At 35.7% G+C, this 24,328-nt stretch overlaps 1 protein-coding gene and 1 long non-coding RNA gene across 9 annotated transcripts in view; one reads left to right on the forward strand and one right to left on the reverse strand.

Annotated features, from left to right (window-relative positions):
• The window catches only part of MEIS2 (Meis homeobox 2), a 283,323-nt gene that overhangs the window by 38,167 nt on the left and 220,828 nt on the right, over positions 1 to 24,328 (forward strand). For 6 of the 8 annotated variants that reach the window (XM_058162152.1, XM_058162154.1, XM_058162160.1 and 3 more), the window contains one exon: positions 19,091 to 19,192. The exons of the other annotated variants lie outside the window; for them this stretch is intronic. In XM_058162152.1, coding sequence (XP_058018135.1) covers positions 19,091 to 19,192 — 102 coding nt within the window. The remainder of the gene's footprint in view (positions 1 to 19,090; positions 19,193 to 24,328) is intronic. 8 annotated transcript variants of the gene reach the window in all.
• LOC131187677 (uncharacterized) overlaps positions 2,885 to 24,328 on the reverse strand; it is a 256,677-nt gene continuing 235,233 nt past the window's right edge. The window contains exon 4 of the long non-coding RNA XR_009152593.1: positions 2,885 to 3,095. This is a non-coding gene — a long non-coding RNA (uncharacterized LOC131187677). The remainder of the gene's footprint in view (positions 3,096 to 24,328) is intronic.

A 24,328-nucleotide genomic window follows, 5' to 3' on the forward strand; every position in this document is an offset into this window, starting at 1 on the left:
TTGTGAGGGAAATGGGTGGTTCTTAAATATGACAAATAATAAATGACTATTCACAATTCTGTGAATAGTCATGTATTAGTTCTATGTCTAAGTCATTTCTAAAAGGTGGCTGCCTATTCCTGATTTCATAACAAGAATGACTGTGCATTTTCTATTCAAGATTGTAGCTGATAAATACATTTGCTAAATATAGGATACATGTTTGTAAGCCTATTTATAAGGGGTTCCAAGAAAATGAAGCAGTATTCTGCTTATTCAAAATATATTTTCTTTTTCCCAAAAGGGAAAATGGTTTATTTTCTTCAGTTTAGTATTATTCATGGAGATATATCATACCTATCGTATATTTCCATCTATCAAAATGAGAATTTGATTGTATTGCATTTCATTAATCACTGTTTAATTTATATAAATCTGTATACAAGTGATCTGCTTTGAATGTTGTTGCTGATAATACCTTTATTTTTTATCATTTTTTCTTATGGTTTCATATTAGAATTAAATTACCTCAATACATAAACACATATACTTTTCATTAAAATGTAGCCCTGTTAAAATGTACCGTTGATTAATAATATTGAACAACTCTGTTAGACTTGCAGCCTTAATATAAGGTTACAATTTTTATCGTTCAATCAGCATTTATGAAATTATTAATAAAAATGACATGTATCTTGGAAACAGAAACAAAGGAAAATTTTGCACAGTAATAAAGTGCTCTTGAATGCTATCTTCAGTGTACTAGATGAATCAGCATTTATCATTGTTCATGCCTGCCTTTAAATATTGTCTTTTGAACACGTATGTTTAATATAGATAATTTAGGGAAAAAACAATTCTGCACTGAAAATGAAACTCTGTTTTGCATTCAAAAGTAATTGCACATTTCTATGTAGTGTTAGTCGTAATGAAATATATTTCCTTAGAATCAGTTCCATACTTAATGTATCAAAGTACCATATATCAGAGAGTGTTTACATGTCCTCACCAAAGGCCTGGATGAAAAGCCATGGTCTTCTAATTAATAGCAGAGTGAGGGCCATCCAGATCTTGGAGCAGAGTGTTAAGCGAAGTGTACTTCTGGGGTCCCAATATATATCATTATTTAATCAAAGAAATCTGGAGCATACCAATGTTTAGGATTGAATCTGCTGGGTAAATGCTATTGGAGGCTAGCAGTCCCTCGAGCAACCAGTCTCTATGCTATACTGGCTTTATAAGTAATAACCAGTACTTCGAATTGCACCCAGAAGCAAACTGGAAGTCGGTGCAGCTTGCTAAGCAAATTCCATTATTGCTAGGCAATTCCATTATTCCTTCCGCTGCTACATTCTGGACATGTTAATTGATAGGTTAATTATTTGTTTAATAATAGGTTAATTATTTGTTTAAAATCAAGAAGGATATTCTAAGAAATCTGATACTTTAAATTTTGCAAACCAGGGCAACCATCTTAGTATAAGTAAGACAAATAAATTTTGGCATATACTTCTGGCCTCTTTAAAAATTACCTATTAAAATCTGAGTTGCGGTGAAGAATGCTCTTGCCATCATTTAAAATATCCACTTTAGTTGAAGTGAATAATGGAAGGAAGCAATGGTTCTAGTACTTGGTCCAACACTCATTAAAAAGAATTATCTATTGAAGGGAAAGAACAGGTTTTATCACTCTGTATTTATCTCTTTCCTATTGTAATTATAATATGAATTAGTATTATTATATTTTTACTACTTTTATATATACAGAAAAAGAGACAAAGGTCAAGTCAAGGCGGAAAACTTACTAAGCATACTTTTTCCTCCTTCTATTTTCCCTATAATCACAATGTGAATTAGGTTGGTCTGAAAAAGAGAGTGACTGGTTCAAAGTCACCCAGCCAGCTTTCATGCCTAAGAGAGACCTAGACCTCAGTCTACTGTTTTCTAGGCCAGCACCTTTACCACTACATCACATTGGCTCATCTCCTGATGTATTTTTCTATTATGATTTTAAGATACTTCTCCCCATATGTAACCTTAAGAACTACTGTTTATTTGGCTGGTGTATGTAACGTTGTTACAGGTTAATACCAGTGATTACTTCTCAAAGAAAGAAGTGTGCCCACAACTTAGTCAATGTTTTCTGTGATTTCTAATACAATGATACCTTGGTACTTGACTGCTTCAATTCAATTTGATACTCGATGCATTTTGATGCAAAAAGGTTGTCTCGGTACTTGTTTTTTGTTTGGTACTCAATGCACTGCAATAGGAAAGGGGGATGGCTGTGGAAAATGGACAGGAAGTTGGCCATGCCAGGAGGGTTGTGTAAAAGGAAAAGAAAGATGGTCACAGAGGGCAGACAGGAAGTTGGCTATGCTGGAAAGGTCGCTGGCATAGAAAAAGGGAACAAACAGGAAGTCCTTCCAATCAAAACAAAGGATCACATGGTAAGTCACATGGTTTGTTTAGCACTTGTCATTTTTAATACTCATCGCATCTCCCAAAACCAATTAATAATGAGTACCCAGGGTACAACTGTATCATCTAAAATCACCTTTATCAGGAAGTCTAGAATAGCATAATGGTTATAATTTTTGCCTTGTAAATAAAAATCGCTGGTTGAGAATGTATGTTTTTTAAATTATTTTTCTTTCTATGAACCGTATACTTTTCTCTGGGCATCTTGAGTTTTTCATTTTTCTAGTCATCCGAAGTGACTAGACTTTGAGCTCTGAGCCTCACAGAGGATTAAAAAAAAATATGGCTTTATAGGTTTTTCTAAGGGCAAGTACAAAGAGAACATATCAGAGCAGAGCAGAGCAGAGCAGGAGCAGATAAAGGAGATTTTATTAGTTTATCATATAACATACATGACTATTGAAAAGTACCCTGGGTTCCTGTACTTGGATCTGTGAGGCGTATTGGGAAGATGAAGGGGTGGATTGGTTCATTCACCATTAGATCGTTTTCACCTTCATCCTCGCTGTCACAGGGATCCGGCAATTGGTCATCGTTGGCTGGAGTTCCCCCCCCCACCCTTCGTCTGGGTGGGGACTTTATACATCTGCATAAATTCTGAAGTGGACAGTGTTGATTTCCAATGATTTCTCAACCTGGAGAAAAAGGAGAAAAATCCTGTATTTTGGTCTATAGCTAAAAGACTAATGGGTTGCAAGATTAACTGCTGCGTTTGTTGGTAAATCAAATACATCCATCAAGTTCTTTATAGCTAGGCAAAAACTAGGAAGAATGGTTAGGTTGGAGAGCAGCAGAAACATCCTATAAGAGGACACCGTAGCTGCCCTAAATACCTTGCAAGCTGTTGCCAAAGAGTTTCACGTGAATAAGATTTTCTTATGCTGGCATGACTACAAGTTAGTAACAGCTTAAACCGTAAGTGCATATATGCCCTTAGACAATATAGCTTATATTCATTCAAAACAAAACAATACAACTATATCTGTATTTATTTCAGTTATATATTCTTAAATATGTATATATTTGTAAGAATTAAAAGTGGTATGAATACTGTTTGCTTTATTGACATGAGCAAAATTTTAAGTTTCAATTATGTTAGCATGAAACTATTGAAATGAAATGTTTTTAAGTTTGAAATTTCAAGTTGAGATTTAATGGAAAGAGAAATTTCAAAAATATATATTTAAAAACTATCTAAAAATATATTTTTAAGAAAACAACTGGAAAGATTTAGTTGTATTGATTTTAGTTGTATTGATTTTAGATTTTAGATTGTTATCAATAGTATAATGCTATCAAAGAAAATATTTCAGTGTTTTCCAGATAAGTTTATAGCTGTTGATATTGCATAAGTTGAAGTAGGGAAGGTGGTGGTGTGACTTATTTTTCTTTTTTCTTACATTATTTTGCTGCTTTTATCATATTGGCTTAAGAATAAAATTTTGTTAGGGCTGTAGAACAACTTTTTTTGTGCAAACCACATATGGAAGGAAGTTATTGTAATGAACTTTTCAATTGTGTGGAAATGTACTATAATATGAAGTAAGTTTAGAGGATGATTCTGATAGAATTCAATCTCCTGTTTAATGAATAGCATTTAGCAAAGAGATCTGTACATCTAAATGATAGATGTCAGTTGCATTAAATGTCTGAAATATCACTCTAAATCAGCTTGAAAAGTCTTCATATCTTGTTTATTATAATAGGATCACTTGCATGGATAATCTATTCAGGTTCAAACTCTGCAGCTTCAATCATACCATTTTTTAATTTTTTAATTTATCTGTATATTATTATTTTATTTGATAGTTGTATGTCACCCAGAGTTACTTCTGGTAATATTATCCTGTTCCATCAGTCATTTGGAGGATACTTTCAGCTGACAAGTCTTTACTAGAAACAGTGTTTCATCTATAAATGATTACCATTATCTTCCAAATTTAGTAATGATGTAATCATAGATACCTTATGAGTTTAGTATTTCTAGGAATATCAAAAATTTTTCAAATGGATCTGAATCCCATGTGCAAATAATTTGAATAATATGTGGTTTTGCTGTTGAAATATGTTTTGATGTACTTTTTAAAACGTACAACAATAAAACAAAAGGACTTGGTACTGCTATAGATGAAACTTTTTATAGATGAACCTTTTTCTTTTTGGATTGGAACCTGAGTCAGCTCTGCTTACAGAAGAGCTTCTGTGTTTATAGAATAGATCCTAATCCAGATAAAAGTGAGTCGAAACAATTTTTCACTGATTTTATCTTTTTTTTTTTTACAAACGTTAGTAATATTGTTCCGTAAGATCCCCAAGTCATTTGGAGGATACTTTCAGTTGACAGGTTAGTTTACTAAAAACAGTGTCATGTGATTAAAATTCCTCTGTGGTAGAATCTGCTAGCCAGAACAACAGTTAGGATCAAGACTATTATTTCTGCAACTTTGTAGTATATTAAATGATACATATAATGCTACAATAAATATTATGCTCCTACTCTCAGCTTTAGAATGCTTTTCCAGCAATATAAGCTTAGTAAGTTTCCAATGAACCTTAACAGAGGGTAGAAGAAATTGGTAATAGCATCATCTTTTATTAGTTCTTTCAAAATATAAGTGGTTGGGATTGTTTGTACTTTATAGCAATGCTAGTAATTTCTGGACCATGTCAGTATCTACTCCCAACATTCATGAAAGGGATGAGGAATTATCTTGCTCCAGTGTATAAATAAAACTTTGAATTGCTTTTTTGTTTATAATTTAGGACAAATAGTGAATCTTTACTTCCAACTTCCGATAACTGCTGGTTATATAGTATAGCTGAATAATGCCTTTAATAATAATGAAAATATAACCAATATTTTGATTACACAGGCAAAACATCCTATTGCACGTGTGGCATCTCCATGACTGAGGGTAATAGACTATTATTACCTATGTAATTATCAGCTGCTGCATTCCAGATTTTTACCTAGAATATTCTCATGTGGATAACCTTTTCTAGGTTTTCAGAACTGAGAATAAATGACATTTTATGCAGCACCTTGTTTTCAGTTTTATCTTCTATGTTTGAAGAAGACACATAAACATATGTTGAGAACTGTAGATACTACATTGCCGAGCTTGGCACCTGTTGGAACTAAAATGCCAGTGCAAAACATGTACTCAATTTAACAGTCCATAACCTTATATTTGAATATTGAAATCTTTACATTAAGGAAAGCTCATAAGAAATTATACCAAAGAGATATAAATGGCTTTTTAGGAATATAAATGTTTATAGGCATATATTGAATAGAATGTCCCATAGGTATATTTTGGTGAATAGTTTAAAAAATCTAAAAAAAGGTTGAGGAGAGAATGTACTTTTTATGAGTGATATCACACTGGAATTTAAGTGAGCATTGCAATTTAATCCTATTCAGTCCTGTCATATTATATGATTCTATTTTATTTATCATATTTAGAAAGCACCTTTTGCCTCACTATTTCAATATTATAGAAAATTATTTGTGCTTATTACAGTTATGTTCAAATTATATTACAATACTTGGTGGTACTATAAAGCCAGAATGAATGTCTTTTAAATATTTGGGCTGATACAAATCTCATGCCTCCTTTAAAATGAAAAGTATGAGAGAGCAAAGCAATTCCTCTTTATTTTAGTGTGGTTAATAAGTAACAAAGGTAGGTGCTTCCACCCAACCTAGCTAGCTTTCAGAGCTGCCTTTATCATTTCAAATAAGAAGTAAATCTGGGTTATCATAATTCAGTCTGAGTAATGCAGGATAATTTAAAGAAATTAGTTCTGTAACTTAACAGAAACAAAACACCATGCAGAATTCTGAATAACTTTGTGTGCAATTATAAAGGTTAGCAAACTTTTATTTCCTCATAGGGTTTGAGGCCTCCCTGGCCTCAAATGGGTAGAGAATATTTAAATGCGTGCCATAATAAAATGATTGTCTTGGATTTAAATGGTGAATGTGCTTAATTGGCTAGTTGAAAGTCAGTTTGCATTGTGTGAGTTTATAAAAATCATTAAAGGTACCATAATACTGTAATACTTTAACAATGTTAATGGAGATAGAAAACTCTGTAATTAAGTGGCATACGATTCTGCTGCTTAGCAATGGCAATTCTGGCAGATGATTATATGTAGTCCTCATATGACTGTGACTTGAGGCTTCAAGGAGAGGACCAACCTAGAAGTGAAGAGAAATTTCCTGAGAATTACAATAATTAATCAATGGCTTCAGAAGTTGTGAGTGTTCCTTTTACAAAAAAATCAGGAAATAATTGTTCTGATTAATCTCTCATATTGTTTTTCCCATATTTAGTTTGGTCTTAGATTTTTCTAGAAAAAATGTTATCTCCTCCATAAAGAAGTTGTTTCTAATTAGAATAACATAGTTGGAAGGGACCTTGGAGGTGTTCTAGTCCAACCCGCAGCTTAGGCAGGAAACCTAACACCACTTCAGACAAATGGTTATCTAATCTCTTAAAAACTTCCAGTGTTTTTACAACATTTACAACTTCTGAAGACAAGTTGTTCCACTGATTAATTGTTCTAACTGTTAGGAAATTTCTCCTTAATTCTAAGTTGCATCTTTCCTTGATTAGTTTCCACCCTTTGCTTCTTGTTCTACTCTCAGGTGCTTTGGAGAATAGTTTGACTCCCTCTTCTTTGTGGCAACCCCTGAGATATCTTATCACTCCTAGTCCTTCTTTTCATAAGACTAGACATATCCAGTTCCAGTAACCATTCTTTATATGTTTTATTCTTGAGTGCCCTAATCATCTTTGTTGCTCTTCTCTGCACTCTTTCTAGAGTCTCCACATCTTTTTACATCGTGGCAACCAATATTGGATGCAGTATTCCAAGTGTTGCCTTACCAAGGCATTATAAAGTGGTATTAACACTTCATGTGATCTTGATTCTATCCCTCTGTTTAGGTGTTGACTTTTTTGGCAGCTGCAGCACACTGCTGGCTCATATTTAAGTGATTGTCCATCAGGACTCCAAGATCCCTCTCACAGTCACCACTATTGAGCAAGTACCTGTACCTGTGCATTTTCTTTTTCTTACCTCTATGTAGAACCTTACTTTGAATACCATTTTGTTAGATAGTGCCCAATGTTCAAGTCTGTCAAGATCCTTCTGTATGTTAAGCCTATCTTCTGGAGTGTTGGCTATTCCTGCTAGCTTGGTGTTGTCTGCAAATTTGATAAGTTCCCCATCTATCCCCTTGTCCAAGTCATTGATGAAGATGGTGAAGAGTATTGGGCCTAAAACAGAGCCCTGGGGTCCTCCACTGCATACCTCCCTCCATGTAGATGCAGTTCCATTGAGGATTACACGTTGAGTGCAGTTGGTCAGCCAGTTACAAATCCATCTGGTGGTGATGCTGTCTAACTCACATTTTCCTACCATTTTCCCACGAAAATAAGACATGGTCTTATTTTCTTTTGAACCCCAAAATAAGGGCTTGGCCTTATTATCGGGGGGTCCGGCAGAGAGTGGTTCCCTCCGTGCGTCATCAAACCCCACCCATCCTTCAGGGGGAGAACATGAGTGGCCTGAAGGCACCAAGCCACAGGAGCTTTTGTTCCCTCCCCCGCTTGCATGCCTCCAGGCCTTACTACCTCAATGGAAAAAGCCAGTGAGCACCTGGCTGGAAGCTCTGGAAACGGAGAAGATGCCAGTCGGGCCAGCCACCTGCTGCCAAGTATTCCTGGAGCCAGGGCAGAGGGTCTTCTGGCAGCCAGGGCAGAGAGGCGGCAAAGGGTGAAGTGAGCTGCAGCCCACATGGGGAGACTGCGCTGCTGCCACTGCCGTCATCGGAGCACTGAGGATTGCTTCCTCTGTGGCTTCCAAACCTTGGCTGGAAGCCGCTGGAAGCAGAGAAGAAGTTGGTCGGGCCAGCCGCCTGCTGTTGAGTCTTTTGGGAGCAGGGGTGTTGTGGTCCGCAAGTAGCATACGGAGCTTGCAATGGAGTCGGACAGCAATGAGATTGAGGAAGAACATGGGCCAGTTCTGGAGGCTGGGGAAGGCCCAGATGAGAGCTCTGCGTCAGCGGCAGAGGTGGTGCCAGGGCCATCTGGGAGTGATGTGCGGACTCCGGAGCCTCCAAAGGCTGACAGTAGTGTGGCAGAGGACCAGGAGGAGTTCCTGTTCCTAATGCTTGCATGAGAAGAGCTGCCAGAAGGCAAGAGCAACTAAAGCAAAGAGGACAACTCGGGAGTAGGGCCAAGAGATGATTGGCCCCTCCCATAAGGCTTAAAAGACCAGCAACGGCGTTTCAGCTCTTTGCTGGAAAACAACGTTGATAGCCTTGTCTTGCTGTATTTATTTCTTGACCAAGGTTGGTGATAAGACTGAAGAATTGTGTTATGAAGAATTTGCTTTGATTTAGTTTGGACTATGCTGAGAATGAGTTAATTCTCAGCTGTTCTAATAAAGTTTGTTTTTGAACTGACTGAGTTTACTACTATCTATTTGGGCCTGGGTCACAACACAGGGCAGCTACATGGAGTTGGAACCATAGAGCGGGAAGCGTACTCCCAGAGTGGCTGCTGACAGAAGACTCTGCATCGGCAGTGGCCGTTCTGGGAGTGCGCTTCCCTCTCTATGGTTCCAACTCCATGTGGCTGCCCCAGCTCCCGGAAGACTCAACCGCAGGTGGCAGGCCTGACCAGCTTCTTCTCCATTTCCAGAGGCTTCCAGCCGGTATTTGGAAGCCACAGAGAAAGCCATTCTCAATGCTGAATGGGCACCACGTGGCAAAAAGTGCCAGGCGGCTGCTCTCTTGTGCAGGAGTTCGCAGGTGAGGGGGATGGATGGGTGGATGAATGGATGGGAGGCAGGTGAGCGCCAAGAATGCTGGGGAGAGAGAGAATGAGAGGCAGCTCCTTATCAACTCAACTGATCTGCAGGTCGCGATTAAGGAGCCCAGCTGCCATTAGCTGACTGGGGAATGGAAAGGCTGCCTCTGGTGCTGACCATGCCACCCTTCACTAGGGCTTATTTTCAGGGGAGGGTGTGTATTTACACCCACCCCAAAAATAAGACTTGGCCTTATTTTCAGGACATATCTTATTTTTGGGAAAACACGGTATTTTATCAAGTAGTAGGTTATGGTATACTTTGTCAAAGTATGGTATACTTTGGTATACTTACTGAAATCCAAGTAAATTATTTCGACAGCATTCCTCTGGTCCACTAGTTTTGTCACTTTGTCAAAGAATGCAATAAGATTAGTTTGGCATGATCTGTTTTTGACAGACCCATGTTGGCTTTTGGTTATTACTTTGGTTGCTTTTAGGTGTTCACTGATTCGTTGCTTGATTATCTTTTCCAGAATCTTTCCTGGTATTGAGGTCAAGCTAATGGGTCTGTAGTTGCTTGGATCTATTTTTTTCCCTTTTTTGAATATGGGAACTACATCAGCTCTTTTCCAGTCCTCAGGCACTTCTCTAGTGCTCCAGGATCTTTGAAAGATATAGTTCAGTGCAGGGGTGAAATCTACTTACCTTCCTTACCGGTTCACAATGCACAAGGTTCTGCACATGTGCAAAACCTTCTGGGTGGGTAGAGCTTTGCTCCGCCATCACTACCAGATCGCCAAACCACCAGCCACGATTGCTACCGGATTGCGCAATCTGATCCAAACTGGAAGCATTTCACCCCTGGTTCAGTGGTTCTGATATCACATTTGCCAGTTCCTTCAGAAACGTGGGGTGTAATCCATCTGGTCCTGGTGATTTGAACTCGTCTAGGATAGAGAGATGCTCATTTACTATTTTCTTTCCTATTTTAACTTGTGTTCCTATCTGTTTTCGTGATGCTATTTTTGATAGGTTGAACTGTTTTTTCCCTTTGTGTAAAGACAGATGCAAAAAATGAGTTAAGTAGTTCTGCTTTCTCCCTGTTGCTTTGTCACTTTCTTGACACTTTCTCACAGCAATGGACCAATTTTTTCCTTAACTTTTTTCTTGTTTTTTAACATATTGGAAGAATTTTTTTTAAAAAAAATTCTTTTGTCCCAAACTTTTGTTTGTTGTGAGCCTTAGTTTTCCTCACTTCATCTTTGCAGGCTTGGGCTATTTGCTGATATTCTGTCTTAGTTATGTGCCCCTCTTTCCACTTTTTATACTTGTCCTTTTTGTCATTCACTTTGTCAGAGAGTTCTTTATGCAGCTATGCTGGTTTCTTTTGAGAGCTATTATTTTTCTTCTTCATTGGTATTGTGCTGACTGGGCTTTTATAATCTCACTTTTCAAAATTTCCCAAACTTCTTCAGTTGTTTTCCCCTTGAGGATTCTCATCCATGAAATCTTTCCAAGCTCTCTCTCAGTTTATTGAAATTAACTCTCTTAAAGTCCAAGACTCTAGTTTGACTTTGTTCTATTGCTCGTGCTTGCATAATGTTGAATTCCAATATTGCATGATCACTCCCCTCCACCAAGGTTCCTATAGCTTCAAAACCTTCTATCATTTCATCTCTGTTAGTGATAATTAAGTCCAATATGGCTAATCCCCTTGTTCCCTTCTCTACTTTTAGAAAACAAAGTTGTCTGCTAGGTTTGTCAGGAACCTGCTTGATTAATCAGGAACCTGATTAATTATGAAAAGGCATTGTTAACAGCAATTTTAAACTGGATTTGGACAATTTTGATATATGCTTCAGATATCTCTGTAAATAAATTTTTATGGAAGAGAAAAAGTGCCCTGAGGTTGGAAGAATGTAGCTTTTCATAGGCATTAAGTTGGATCCAACAAAAGACTCTTCTATTAACTAGAAGCTCTTGATCTAGTAGAGCTTTTCCTCTGGCAAAAGAGATCTTTGTCAATTCCTCCTCCTTTCAGTCCCATATGTTTTTTGAAAAACTGCTCAGAAGAGTTGGGAGACTTGATAATTGACAGTAGAGGCTGCAGAGATAAAAGAAATCAACAAAAATCACCACCACTGCTTTCACTGGTGGAAGTGCTTTAATTCTGCTTATGGTACTCCAAAGAGTGTAAACTGGAGTCCAAGGAGTAAAACACTGGAGTCAGCCCATTGACACAGATACTTCCCATATTTAGAATAGCAGAGTTGGAAGGGACCTTGGAGGTCTTCTAATCCAACTTTTGCAACAGATTAAGTTGCCACATAAAATTGATTCTGACTGAAAATATATAAAGCAGATTGCTCAACCCAGTTCTCTGTACATGTGTTAGAACTATGACTTCAAGAATTTCCAGCAAGCATAGCCTACATATTTACATAGAACATCTGTACAAAGCCTTATATAAATTAGGCTTTAATTAAATTTGATACTGGGATAAAATGCCTCAAAATTTAAATGGTCTATTCAATTGCTTTAAGGCCAGAACCTAATTTACAATTTTACCAGAGATTATTTATTTCCATAACTCTAGATTCTCTAAGTAATGCTTAGAATAGTCCACATGCTGGCAAGATCTGTTTGTATGATGTTATCATAGACATACTTAGCAAGTTTTTCTTTCTCTTATTTTACCTTGGTATTACTGAAGTACTTTAGAACAATATTCAAGGACAGACACAGAAAGAAAAAAGCCTACTGTGTAGTCAATAATAAAAGAAAATCTTATTATTTAGAATTTATTATCATCTGCTTTGTGTGGCTCTTTAAAAGTATCACACCCTAAGTTGCCTTCTTGTATGCTTGTAATGGTACTGTTCAGGCAACAATTGGTTGCTTTTGGTCATCAGTTATATGTTGCCTCACAGGTGCTAACAGTACACTTTGCAAGTATTCATGTCATTTTTTACTAAACAAAATAGTATAAATTTGTAATACTGAATAAGAGAAACTTCAATATTCCAGCCTGAAAGATGGAACGTTTGAAGAACCAGGTTACCTTTTCTTTTTTAATCTTAGTTCCACAATAGGCCTACATGCTTTAGTACTGATTTCTCAGCTAGTTGTGTCCCAGGAGGCCTTATTGAATGCTGAACTGCTCAAAGAGTTGTAGCTATATAAAATGGAGAAAAACGTAGCTTGTATGAATTGTTCTTTACCTTGGTTTGGGTTCAGAATGGCAGCTGCACTCCGACTTTGTGTGTGACAGCACAAAAGGCAGCAAAAATGAAAAGCAAGTCAGCAAGTATAGAGACAAAAGCAACGATCAGCTAATATAGCTCCACATGGTCTGACTAATTTATGAGAAAAAACTGTTCTGTTCATTGGATCAGCACTCTGAGGAGGCAAGTGGAATTGTAGGAAGTTTTCATTGACTCTCTTGAGCAACTAAGGAAGGCACTAGAGATTCTTCTCAGTTTGAACTTTATCAGGGTGTACGCTTAATCAATAAGGTATTGGAAAAAGAATTAATTACTAAAGCAGAATAAAACAGCTGCATTTTAAAGTAAGGATCTATCAATTCAGTAATCTTCCAGTTACAGGGCAGATGCCATGAGGATCATGTTGACTTCATGTAATGAGGAACTAAGGGAGTTTTCTCATGAACAGGGAATTCACATTAGTCTATTTCAGCTATTTGTCATCAGTACAACTCATTTTCCCATTCTGAATTATAGTTTGTGCTTGATATATTGTCCAATATAAAGAATTCCCATATTCATGGGGCTAAAAGCACTTATGTGGAAATTGTTAGCACCATGAGAAAAAGTCTTAACCTTCCTAAGTCTTTTTATTCTAAAGGCTGTGGCCTGAGTGGTTTCATGCCGGACATACCTCTATTGTGTTCATTGTAAGGGTCAGGGACCTGCCTGTTGAAGAAGCAGTAATTTGAACACAGCCTGTAAATGTTTCATCTGTAATTTCCATAATGGTGAATTTCAAGGAGGGCTGAGAAGGGTTATGGGAGATGAATTAGGTTTTTAGTGAGCTCATTAGGAAGCCAAACAGAGTTTAGACAGCAAAGCGGTGAGTGTGGCCGTAATCAGTTCTGCTCGCTTTGTTCCCTGCCTTCGGGACATTTTTTTCAAAAACTTCATCACAGGAGATGATGAGAATATAGTGAGTAGAGGCAGTAATCTGATGGTTGACTTGTTGACTTGTAAACCTCTTAATTCATTTTTTTTTTGTTCAATTTAATCTATTATTTCTTAAAAGGAAAATTAGCTGAATGCACTATTCTGCACTGTTCACCTTTTAAATTATGCTCATGTTGAAGATCTTGTTATGCTTGAATAAACCTGAAATGAGTTGGCATTTTCCCATAAGAGGCACACCCATTTTAACACCATGTATTTACCATTCTTGGAAATGTCTCATTAACTTCTGAGAATCTGTCTGCATGATATTTCAGGGCTACTGTAACACACCTCTTGGCAGCCATAGAATGTATTTTGGTTAATACCTCATAATATCCATTTTTATTCTCAACATGAAGACAGTTCTCTATAGAAAATTGATGCAGTTTGCTCAGCTAATTTTCATGCTCATTCCAATTAATTTAACATGACCCAGATTTCCTTCCTCGGGCTCATCCTAATTAGTAAGGCAACACCTAGAACAAGTTCTGTTTAATAACATTGAAGAACACTAGTTGTGTGTGATTTTGATGCTAATAAAGATATTCACTAGTGGGACAGATATTTGATGTCAATTATGGTATGTAATTTAGAAGTCCCAATGTGCTACAGAGTATAGGAAGGCTAGAAAATCACTATGGGGAAATAATAGTGTTTTTATGTCTTCCACAGCACCTAACTACCCTGTGGGACCAATTAGGGTGTGGGATTTTTTTTTTCTTGGTACAACTAGATTGTCAACTAATTCTGTAATAATGAGTGAGAACTGCTTTATAACTTTAGAGTTATAATTCTAAAGCATCAAACATAGGTCTAGGCCTGTCTTCATTGAATATTATCATATCACATGCGATAGAACAAAATCATGGCTTAAGTTAAAAAGAGGGTTTCCCTAAGTCCTTAACTAAGGAGTTATTTTTATTTTTGATAGGTATGTAAATCAGTTTCTGTACAAAAAGAGTTGGTTTTCTTTATACCTTTAGAACATACTTCAGTTCACGATTATCTTTGAAAATTGAATATTTCATCTATTTAGTTTTTATGTTAGAGCCTTATAAATAATTATACATGTACAATTTACAGTCACGTTTTTCAAATGTTTCACATTGCATAAGTCACTTCAGAGATTCACTGTTGCTATTATTTTTATTGTCAATGTTTGAGTCCCATGAATTGGATCATGACTTCTTATGAATACTAGAATTAGCTAAGCCTATTTAAAAGTTATTTATTTTGTTTTCAAAGCTTTAATATATACAATAGACTTTTTTTAGAGAAAATATATTGCTGGCTATCTATACAAACACTTACAACTGTGTCAAAGTTTGCAACCAATATAACTCTTTGGAGTTAAAATCCATTATATTCATCTACATGAGGAGAAGGTTATTTATAAAGGCTGTAATAAAAAATGAGATTAATTGACCAAATTAAGTTAGCAATGAACCATTATATCAATACAGGAATCAAAGAAAGAACTGTAGAACCAGAAATTCTACTACCCCACTCCCAAACTGCTTATAGTTAGTATTTCATTGCTTGTTATAATGCTGGGATCATTAAATAAAAGCTTAAAAATGAGAATGATAAAACTCTATATTATATCTATTCAGTCTTCAATATATTTTAGGGATTTTGAAAATATTTATACCTACAGTTGTTTCAGTGCCATTGTATTTATATTTCTCTTGCATTTCTAGCTAAAAATTATTCAAATTGACTGATATAAATAATGAAATCACTTAAGAATGACTAGAAACAACAATAGCACAAAAGTAAAGTCATAAAAAGATATAAACTAGTAGATAATACTCAATAATAATTAGGGTAGAGCAAAATAGAATTAGTAATATCTTGAATAAATTTGCCAGAACACAAGTGGTTTCAAGCTGGCATGAATTGCTGTTTGAAAGGAAGCCAAATGAAACTACCTGTTCCTGTATTACTTAAACAAAATCAATCAATCATTAAATAAACAGAAATTTCTAATATGTTTATATTTCCATAAATGAAGATAAGATTGATTATGAAGTCCTCTGTTTTGACTCAAACCTAAATCTAATTTTAAATGTTGAAGCTGCTCAACAACTTTCATTAAAAATCAGCAAACACCCTCCCTTCCTTCCTCTCTTAAAGCTGGATGGAATTTATAGTTAAAATAGCCCCATATAAGGAGATAAAATCTGACAAATTTAAGAAAAATAAGGAGAGTTTTGTACTAGATGCCTTTAACCATTTCTTAGAAGAGTTCCAGAATCAATGTAGGTAACCTGTGCAAAAGTACATTCTGGTTGCAGATTTTTTCAATAAGAAAAAATTCCTAAATTTTTCTTATTGACAAAATCTAAAAATTCCTAAGAGGACCATAAGGGGCGTGCATAAGCGCACAAACGTGCCTACCGTTCCTGTCCTATTGTTTTTCTTTTCTTCTTCCTATATATATATATATATGCTTATACCTCCTAACATTTACTCATATATATGTTTATATGTTTATATACTATATAATCTTTTTGTATGATGTTGTGACAAAATAAATAAATAAATAAATAAACCAAAGTAAGACTTCATTGAAGTAAACAATTTTTCAGGTATTTGGCCAAATTTGGAATACATGATGAGAATATGTTGAAGGGATTTGGACTGCTCAGTTCATGTGCTCTTCAGGAGCAAATTTGCTAGATGTATGAAATTCTTTAAAACTTTTATGACAGCTTTTGGTTCAGGAAAGTCTAAAGGTGGCAGAATTTGCTTGTGCCTTCCCAGATGCCAAAGATGGGAAAACAATCATGAATGGTCAGAGGGCATGGATAAGAGGCTTTGACTAGCGAGTTGATTTAAAAAATAATAAAATGATAAAATGTTGGAGATGCCAAATTTATTACGTGCCATCAAATTGGTATTGATTCTTAGTGACCACATAGATATTTCCCAAAATAATGAAGATTCTTGATTGTTGTCAAATTCTATAATTCCTACGTGCAGCTCCATTCTTCCAAGTTAACTTTCATTCACCAATCATCAACTTTCCACATTCCTGAAAATTCCCAGGTATCAAGTTTCCAGGTAAAAATAATATGCAGTATAGCCACAATTAGAGAGAATAGCTGACAGTATACTGCACGAATCAAGAAGAGGGCCGTGAAAATATTTGCAGATCCCTCGCATCCTGGACATAAACTGTTTCAACTCCTACCCTCAAAACGACGCTATAGAGCACTGCACACCAGAACAACTAGACACAAGAACAGTTTTTTCCCGAAGGCCATCACTCTGCTAAACAAATAATTCCCTCAACACTGTCAGACTGTTTACTGAATCTGCACTACTATTAATCGTTTCATAGTTCCCATCACCAATCTCTTTCCACTTATGACTATATGACTATAACTTGTTGCTGGCAATCCTTATGATTTATATTGATATATGGATCATCAATTGTGTTGTAAATGTTGTACCTTGATGAACGTATCTTTTCTTTTATGTACACTGAGAGCATATGCACCAAGACAAATTCCTTGTGTGTCCAATCACACTTGGCCAATAAAATTCTATTCTATTCTATTCTATTCAGTTACTTATGAAGAAGTGAATATTTATACCCTACCCCAGGGCCTGCTAAAAGAACCATGCTTTCAGAACTTATGAAAACCCAACAAAATTAAGGTTATTTGAATCTTGAGAAGCTCTAAGAAGTTTTCCCCCTTTTTGCAGTAGGAACAACTAAGTGAAGAGGGAAAACTTCCAGTCCAAATTTGGTATTTTTCAGAATAAACTAGGAATTGGAAGGAATTGCAGGAATAATGCATAAGCACTAGAAAAGCAGAACATCTTGATAAGAATAAAGAAATAAAAATGTCTAGCTTTAATTCAGGATTTGTTAAGGTAGTAAAAAGAACATAAAGCTATAAGCAGTAACTTTCTGGATCTGAATCCTTGGCCTATCTAGTTCAGCAATCTGTTCTCATAATGGTCAAGCAACGGGACAAAGAAGCCCAATATTCTTCTACTGTGTTTCCCCGAAAGTAAGTCCTAACCTGATTTTTGGTGTGCTCCTAATATAAGCCCTAGCTCAAAAATAAGCCCTCATTAAGGTCATCAGCTGGTGGGCGTGGCCAGCACCAAAGGCGGTGAGGGCATGGGGGCTGATGGTGTCCAGAAGCATTAATAATTGAGGTAATTGAGTTGATTATCTGACCAGCAGGCAGAGGCAGGGGGAGGTACACGATCTGGACGCACAACGTGGGCCACAGGAAAGCTGAAAGATAGGAAGGTGGCCGCGGGAGACTCATCTTTGTGTTGTGGCACTGGCAGCAGATGGAGACAGAGATGCAGGGGAAGACAGGCGATCTGGACATGCCACACGGGCCACAGGAAAGCTAAGAGTCAGTGGGCCGGAGCAGGTGGGGGCCACAGGAGCAGTGGTGGGATTCAGCCAGTTCGCACCACTTCGGGAGAACCGGTTGTTAATTGTCTGAGCAGTTTGGCAAACTGGTTGCTGGAAGAAATCATTAGGGCAGAGAACCGGTTGTTAAATTACTTGAATCCCACCACTGCACAGGAGACTCATCTTCATATGGCAGCAGTTGAAGACAGAGGCATGGGGGAAGGTAGGTGATCCCAATGCACCATGTGGGCTGCAGGCAAGCCAAGAGACATGAAGATGAGCTTCCTGCAGCCCACCGACTCTCAGCTTTCCCACGGCCCATATGGTGCATCCAGATTTTGTGCCTCCCCCCTGCGCCTCTGCCACTGTCTGCTGCATTTTTCTCTCTAAAACAATTACTAAAAGACAGAAAAGGTGAAATACTGGGCTTAGGTTTATGAGTGAACTATATTGTGGGTGTTCCTGCATCTGTGAATTCATTAATGGTTCAGTCCTGTAGGAAAGTCAGATTAATCCCTTTTTCTTAATGCTGTTTCCTCCAATGTTCTTATGTATCTTTTGTGAATGTGCATATATGTGTGTGTGCATGCTTGTTTGTAAAACTTAAAAAATGAAAGCAGTTTGGCATGATTTCTGATTTTAGTTTTCTTGCAATCTTGTCAGGTTTATCAGAATCAGGTTTCTTCAATATATACTGGGTAGATTACTGGTAATTTGATTTACTTGCAATTTACATGGAAAATATTATTTATATAGCCTTGTTATATACTTTGTGATCAAATTAAAATAAATATAAAATTAATTCAATTTGTAAATGGGGGCCTTATTCTACCATGTTTCTCCGAAAGTAAGTCCTAACCTGATAAATATTCTAATTTTCCACTTCCTATTAAAATACATTGTATTTTATATTTGCTATTTATAGTCTGTTGCTATATTAAATGTAAAGCTCTATTTATGCTAGATTTTTATGCTAGATGTATCCAATTTACATTGGTGTTTTAATATATGATTATCATTTTCCACGTAACAGCTCAAACATTCAAATTCAGTGAAATAGTTGCTAACTTCTCTTCCATTGGTTTTAGCAAATTTTGAATGACAATGTACTTCCTAAATCACAACAATAACTTATTTAAAGTAAAAAGGTTTAAATTAAACCTGCAAAAAAACTATCAGTTTTCCAACTTAACCCTTCACATTCTGGCATTTTCCAGACTGCCAGCCAAATGAACACTTTAAGAGGAGGTGTTTAAATATGTCTGCAGCACCCAGAGAGTTAATCCACCCCATTGTGCATAGGTGTTGGAGCTCTTATGGTATGTAAGCTCATACAAAATTCAGAGTTATTTTGTATTCTCCTTTAATATATACATTTTCCCAATACACACCTTCTGAAAATTTAGTTCTTTTCTTGGTGTAATTAGATGTGCATACCTGAACAGCTACTAATGAGAGAAGATTACATATGTATGGAGCTACCATCCTCTCAAATAACCCATATTGATCTGACTCCTAGTAATGATTATAATCTTTTATCAATTATATTAACATTAATATTATACACTAATTGCATAGGCAGCAATACAAATATTACAGATTTTAAGAATGTGAAGTCCTAGAAATTGAGTCACTAGAATTAGGGTGGCCAAATTGGGAAGGAGGCATTATTTCACAATTAAAATTAAATAAATAAAGCAAATTGGATAGCCTTATTTAGGCTCAAAGATCATATGTTTCTGTAATAGATATACTATTTTTCGTAAAGTTATCAATGTGCTTTAAATGGATCTGGACTTGTAAAGGGTCACACTCAAGATTCTAAATCAAGTGATTTATACTCTGTGTGTTCCTAATTTAAAACTCTTCTACTCAGCCAGCATAGGCAATCCACTTTTAAGATGCTAAAACTATACTCTTAAGCAGTGACATCTAGCAGGCACTAAAACAGAAGCCAGGAGAAAGGATGGGGCAGTTGAAGCTGTTTTGACTAAAGAGAACATATACAGCTACTACTAATCAGGCTTCATGCTGGAGAATAACCTCATGCAAGGCCATCCAGATTTATCCCTACAAGAAAACTTTTTAAAATGCTTCTGCCTGTATTTGAATCTTGGCAGTTATAGCCACTGATCAATGGAATTCTTTTAGGATGCATCTTTTACTGGAGATAAATTGCCACTGTTGGGGAGCTGGTGGAACTACACTTCCACACAATTATGCCTTTCACGCATCTAATGTTCATAAATTATGAATTCTCTCTCTCCCCCCCTCTCTGTGTCTCTCTCTCTTTCTCTCTCTCTCCCCACCCCTCCCCCTTCCTCCCATCCCCCCTCTTCCTCATGCATTATATGTAAATGTATTTACTTAAAACAACTACCGCTATATAATTTCAGAACAGACCTGTTATATTTTGGTAGTCACCATCATCATCAACAACTTTAAGTGCGCTATATTTGGTTTTGTTTCTCTTAAGAAGAAACTGTTGAACATTATTTTTCATGTATATTGAATTGTATACTAGCATTTTCAAGTATATCACATATATTTTGTGGCAAAGCCTTTTTTCCTGTTTTTCACAAAGCTTAAACAGTTTATTTCAGGTTTGCAGCACATGCTTTTAATTATATGTATATCATGCTTTCAGACAATAGAAAGGACCACCAGTATCTCAGCAATAAAAGGATATATATGTACACACATACACATAGATACATAATACATGTATACATACATACCCTATATGCGGTATAACGATAGTGCAGGAAATTAAGTTGCTACAATTCCTAATTCCAATGTTACAATTAAGCGTGCTTCCTGGTCTATCACAGATATTTCTCAACAACTTTGCTGCCTTTTTACTATGCTATTAACACATAGATTTTTACATGTTATACAATGTATTACATTGTAACATTAAGCAAAATATATCTATAAATATTTTTACAAAAACATCAAAAGAAAGTGTTTTGAAAATTGAATATATATATTTAATTTCAGGTACTATTGTTATTTCAAAAAGTAGTTTCTTACATGCAATGTTTAGATAGGTACAATTTTATATCTGAGTAATAAAAGATTAAAAATGACATTTCTAAAGTGAATATTAATAGATTACTAATGATACTGCTTTACTAGATAATATTGTAACTAATATAGCTATGACACAATAAAGTAATGCAATTAACTATACAATAGTTAACAATACTTTTAGTTATCAGCTAGTCTTTATTAATATGTTCCATTATCTGATTCTGAAATGCAGCATTCTTAAGTTAGACCATTTTAAGAAAGAAGTTCCACAGTTCTTGATATTCACTGATTTTCAGTTTCAAAGTATGTGGAACTCTTCACGTTAGGGAAGTTTGCTCTAGAAAGTATTAGAAAAGTCCAAAAAGTGGTTTTTTTAATTTTTAAATTAAAATACAGTACAATGCATTTCTTCTTAGCTATTGAAGAGGAAGATATATATTCTAATGGAAAAATGCAAATATAATTATTAAATACTCTTCATGTATTCTTCAAGAGTCAAATACGTTTGCACAACACAAAGCTAGCTATTAGGAAGTCAACATTAGTATGTGTACTAAGCCAAGTGCTATTTGCAGGGATGTCCATAAGGTGCAGTAAAAAAAAAGGTAAAGATGGCAGCCAGTGTTCCCTTTAACATATAATGTGTGGAAAAAAATATTTTTGTGCAGCTATGCTGAAATCAAGTACAAAAGCATGCACCATAATATGCATATATGAATTGCAAGAGTTTGTAATAGTGACATGCTAAAGTGTTAGTATTTCTTAGTTAAATTTTAGAAACTAGAAAGTATACTCTTATGTCTTCAAGTCATTTTGGACACCTGGAAACTGTCCCCTGCAGGTTTTTTTGGCAGCATTTTTTCAAAAATGCCATAGCCTTCTCCTTAGACTCCTTCGTCACCTAACTCACCTTGTCCTTAAAGCAGGACAATATCAGTCTCCTGGTTTCTAGTACATCAATCTGACTTTATGCATACATGCTTACAGTTTATAATTTACTATATTAGTCAGTGATGACAATGTTTAAAATTGTTTCTTTCTTTTATTTTAGAATTTGATATTGTAATAAAAAAATAAGAGATACAAAAAATTTATATGCCCCCCCCCCTTGCTTTCATTTTTCCATTCCTTGCTTCTTCTCTGGATGTATTCTGAACATTTAAACTTGAATTATTACAGTTTGAATGTGTTACTAAGTTGACAACAATCAAGGATCTTGTAGAGCCTGAAATTCAAGAAATATTAAACCTTTTTGGGGGGAGGTCTTCCTCCATGCATGGGACAATTTGGCGTTGTGCCTGATGTGTCTCTAGTGGGTGTAATCTTGAGCATTTGGGTGCAACTACAAGTGTAGGAAAGGACTGCCAGCCTACTATCCTCAGGAGGAGATCTGACTCAGTCTCAGCAGGAGATCTGACTCAGTCTATGCCAGGAGTGCATCAAGCCAAGACAGCAAGCTTGTCCAGGACTGTTTGCCAGTTTCAAGCCTGAGTTTTATGGTGCCTACATTTATTATTGTTATCACTACTTGGGGTAATTTTAATTTTATGTATACTCAATCTTTTACTGTGTGGGTGCACATCAGTAATGGGCTGCTCCCGGTTCGCACCAGTTCAGGAGAACGAGTAGTAATGGTGGCGGGAGGCTCCGCCCACCCACCTGGAAATTATAAAATACGCTCTGTGCATGCGCAGAAGCTTCTGCACATGTGCAGAAGTGGCATGTGCGTGAGCGAAACGGTAGTAAAGGTAAGTAAAACCCACCACTGGTGCACATATGTGCATATTTGAAGGGAATGTTGAGGTTAGCCAGTAAAGTTGATACCCTGACAGTTTTTGTGTGTGTTGCATGTACGACATGCAACAATGGATGGGGCTCAGATCACACTATTGCAGACACTATTTGGACATTTTTCACTCCAAATCTCCTGTAAATGCCTTTCCTATTTGCACTGAAAACCTAAAGACATCTAGCTTCAACAATGAAAGCTTTCACAAGATCAAAATTAGGACTATATTCCAAAGGCAATTTATGGATGAACATTTAATTAAAACAACAGCTAACTTCTACTATATATCACAAATTGCTGTGGTGTAAAAGATACTCAAAAATTCATTTTCTGCATTTGTACATCGCTTTACAAAGAAGATGGCTTTAAAAAACTTCCTGAATGTAGAAAACTAATTACATAGTTTTTTTAGTTTAGAACCTAAAACCAGGTAGAAAGACCAATAGAATAAAAGTAATAATAAATTTAGGTATTGTACTTAAATCTTCCTTCAGACCAAAATAGTATGTTTAAATTTGGTATATATAGTAAAAATAGTATGTTTAAAATTAAAGTCTAACTCAGTACTCATCTCCAATGTTTTATTTAAAAATCTGATAAATAATTTTTTAAAATTACAGGTTTTTAACTAATTATGTTCAACTCTTCACTGGAATTTTAGCTGATTTTTTTTCTTATTTAAATAGTTAAAGATATGTTGACTCACAGAAAGCTATTTGGAAGCTCTATGAAATTATAAAAAATAACCAGATACTTACAAGAAGGTAATTTGATTGAATACAACTGTGCCACAATAAACACAACTACTGTAGTTGGTGACTAATCTTTAGATAAAAAGTATAGCTTAAATTGTATTTTGATGAAAAACAGTAGAATGCTACCGTATAAAAATGTAATTATTTACATTGATAATTGCTCAAACTAATAAAACATTTACTAATCTTAAAGACAAAGCAAGCTGTTTTAAATGCTATCCTCATAATCCCTTCCCATTCATTATTTGAAGTAGGGCAGATGGAAGTTGAAGTCTAAAACATCTGGAGGGCATAAGGTTGCCTACTCTTCTATTTAACCTTAGCCAGCTATCAAACATATATCAAATATATGCTATGCATAATAAACAGGGATAGGAACATTTTTCTACTAGAATTTCACTTGAACAAAGTATAATGAAGCATGATAAGACACAGAAACTAAATAATGTTTACATGTTACCTGTTATTCCCTTCCTTACCTGTATTACGTTGCTTAGGTTATGAGTTTCTTCTATTTAAAACAAAACACAGTAAATTTTAAACCATTTCAATACAACTTAAATTTAAATTGGCAGTGTTTGGTAACATACAGTTCCTAAAACACTTTAAATATATCTGTACTCTACATATTTCTAAAATATTAGATTAAATTTTCTAAAGAATTTCTTAAGTCTAACATTTGGAGACATTCTGCACAAAGCTTTATGGATTTTAGTAATCTGATCTCTGTGACTTCCTCCTTTTGGTCTTTCTTTCTTCGTGTTGCAGCAAGAATAATGATAGTATCTGTCACATTCTTTGGATGACTTAAGATAGCTGTGTTCTGAGTTGGGGGCTGAAAATTATGAACTCTTGCTTCTAGAAATGTGACACGGGGT

Source organism: Ahaetulla prasina, chromosome 1 (assembly GCF_028640845.1).
Source record: "Ahaetulla prasina isolate Xishuangbanna chromosome 1, ASM2864084v1, whole genome shotgun sequence".
Classification (NCBI taxonomy): Eukaryota; Metazoa; Chordata; class Lepidosauria; order Squamata; family Colubridae; genus Ahaetulla; species Ahaetulla prasina.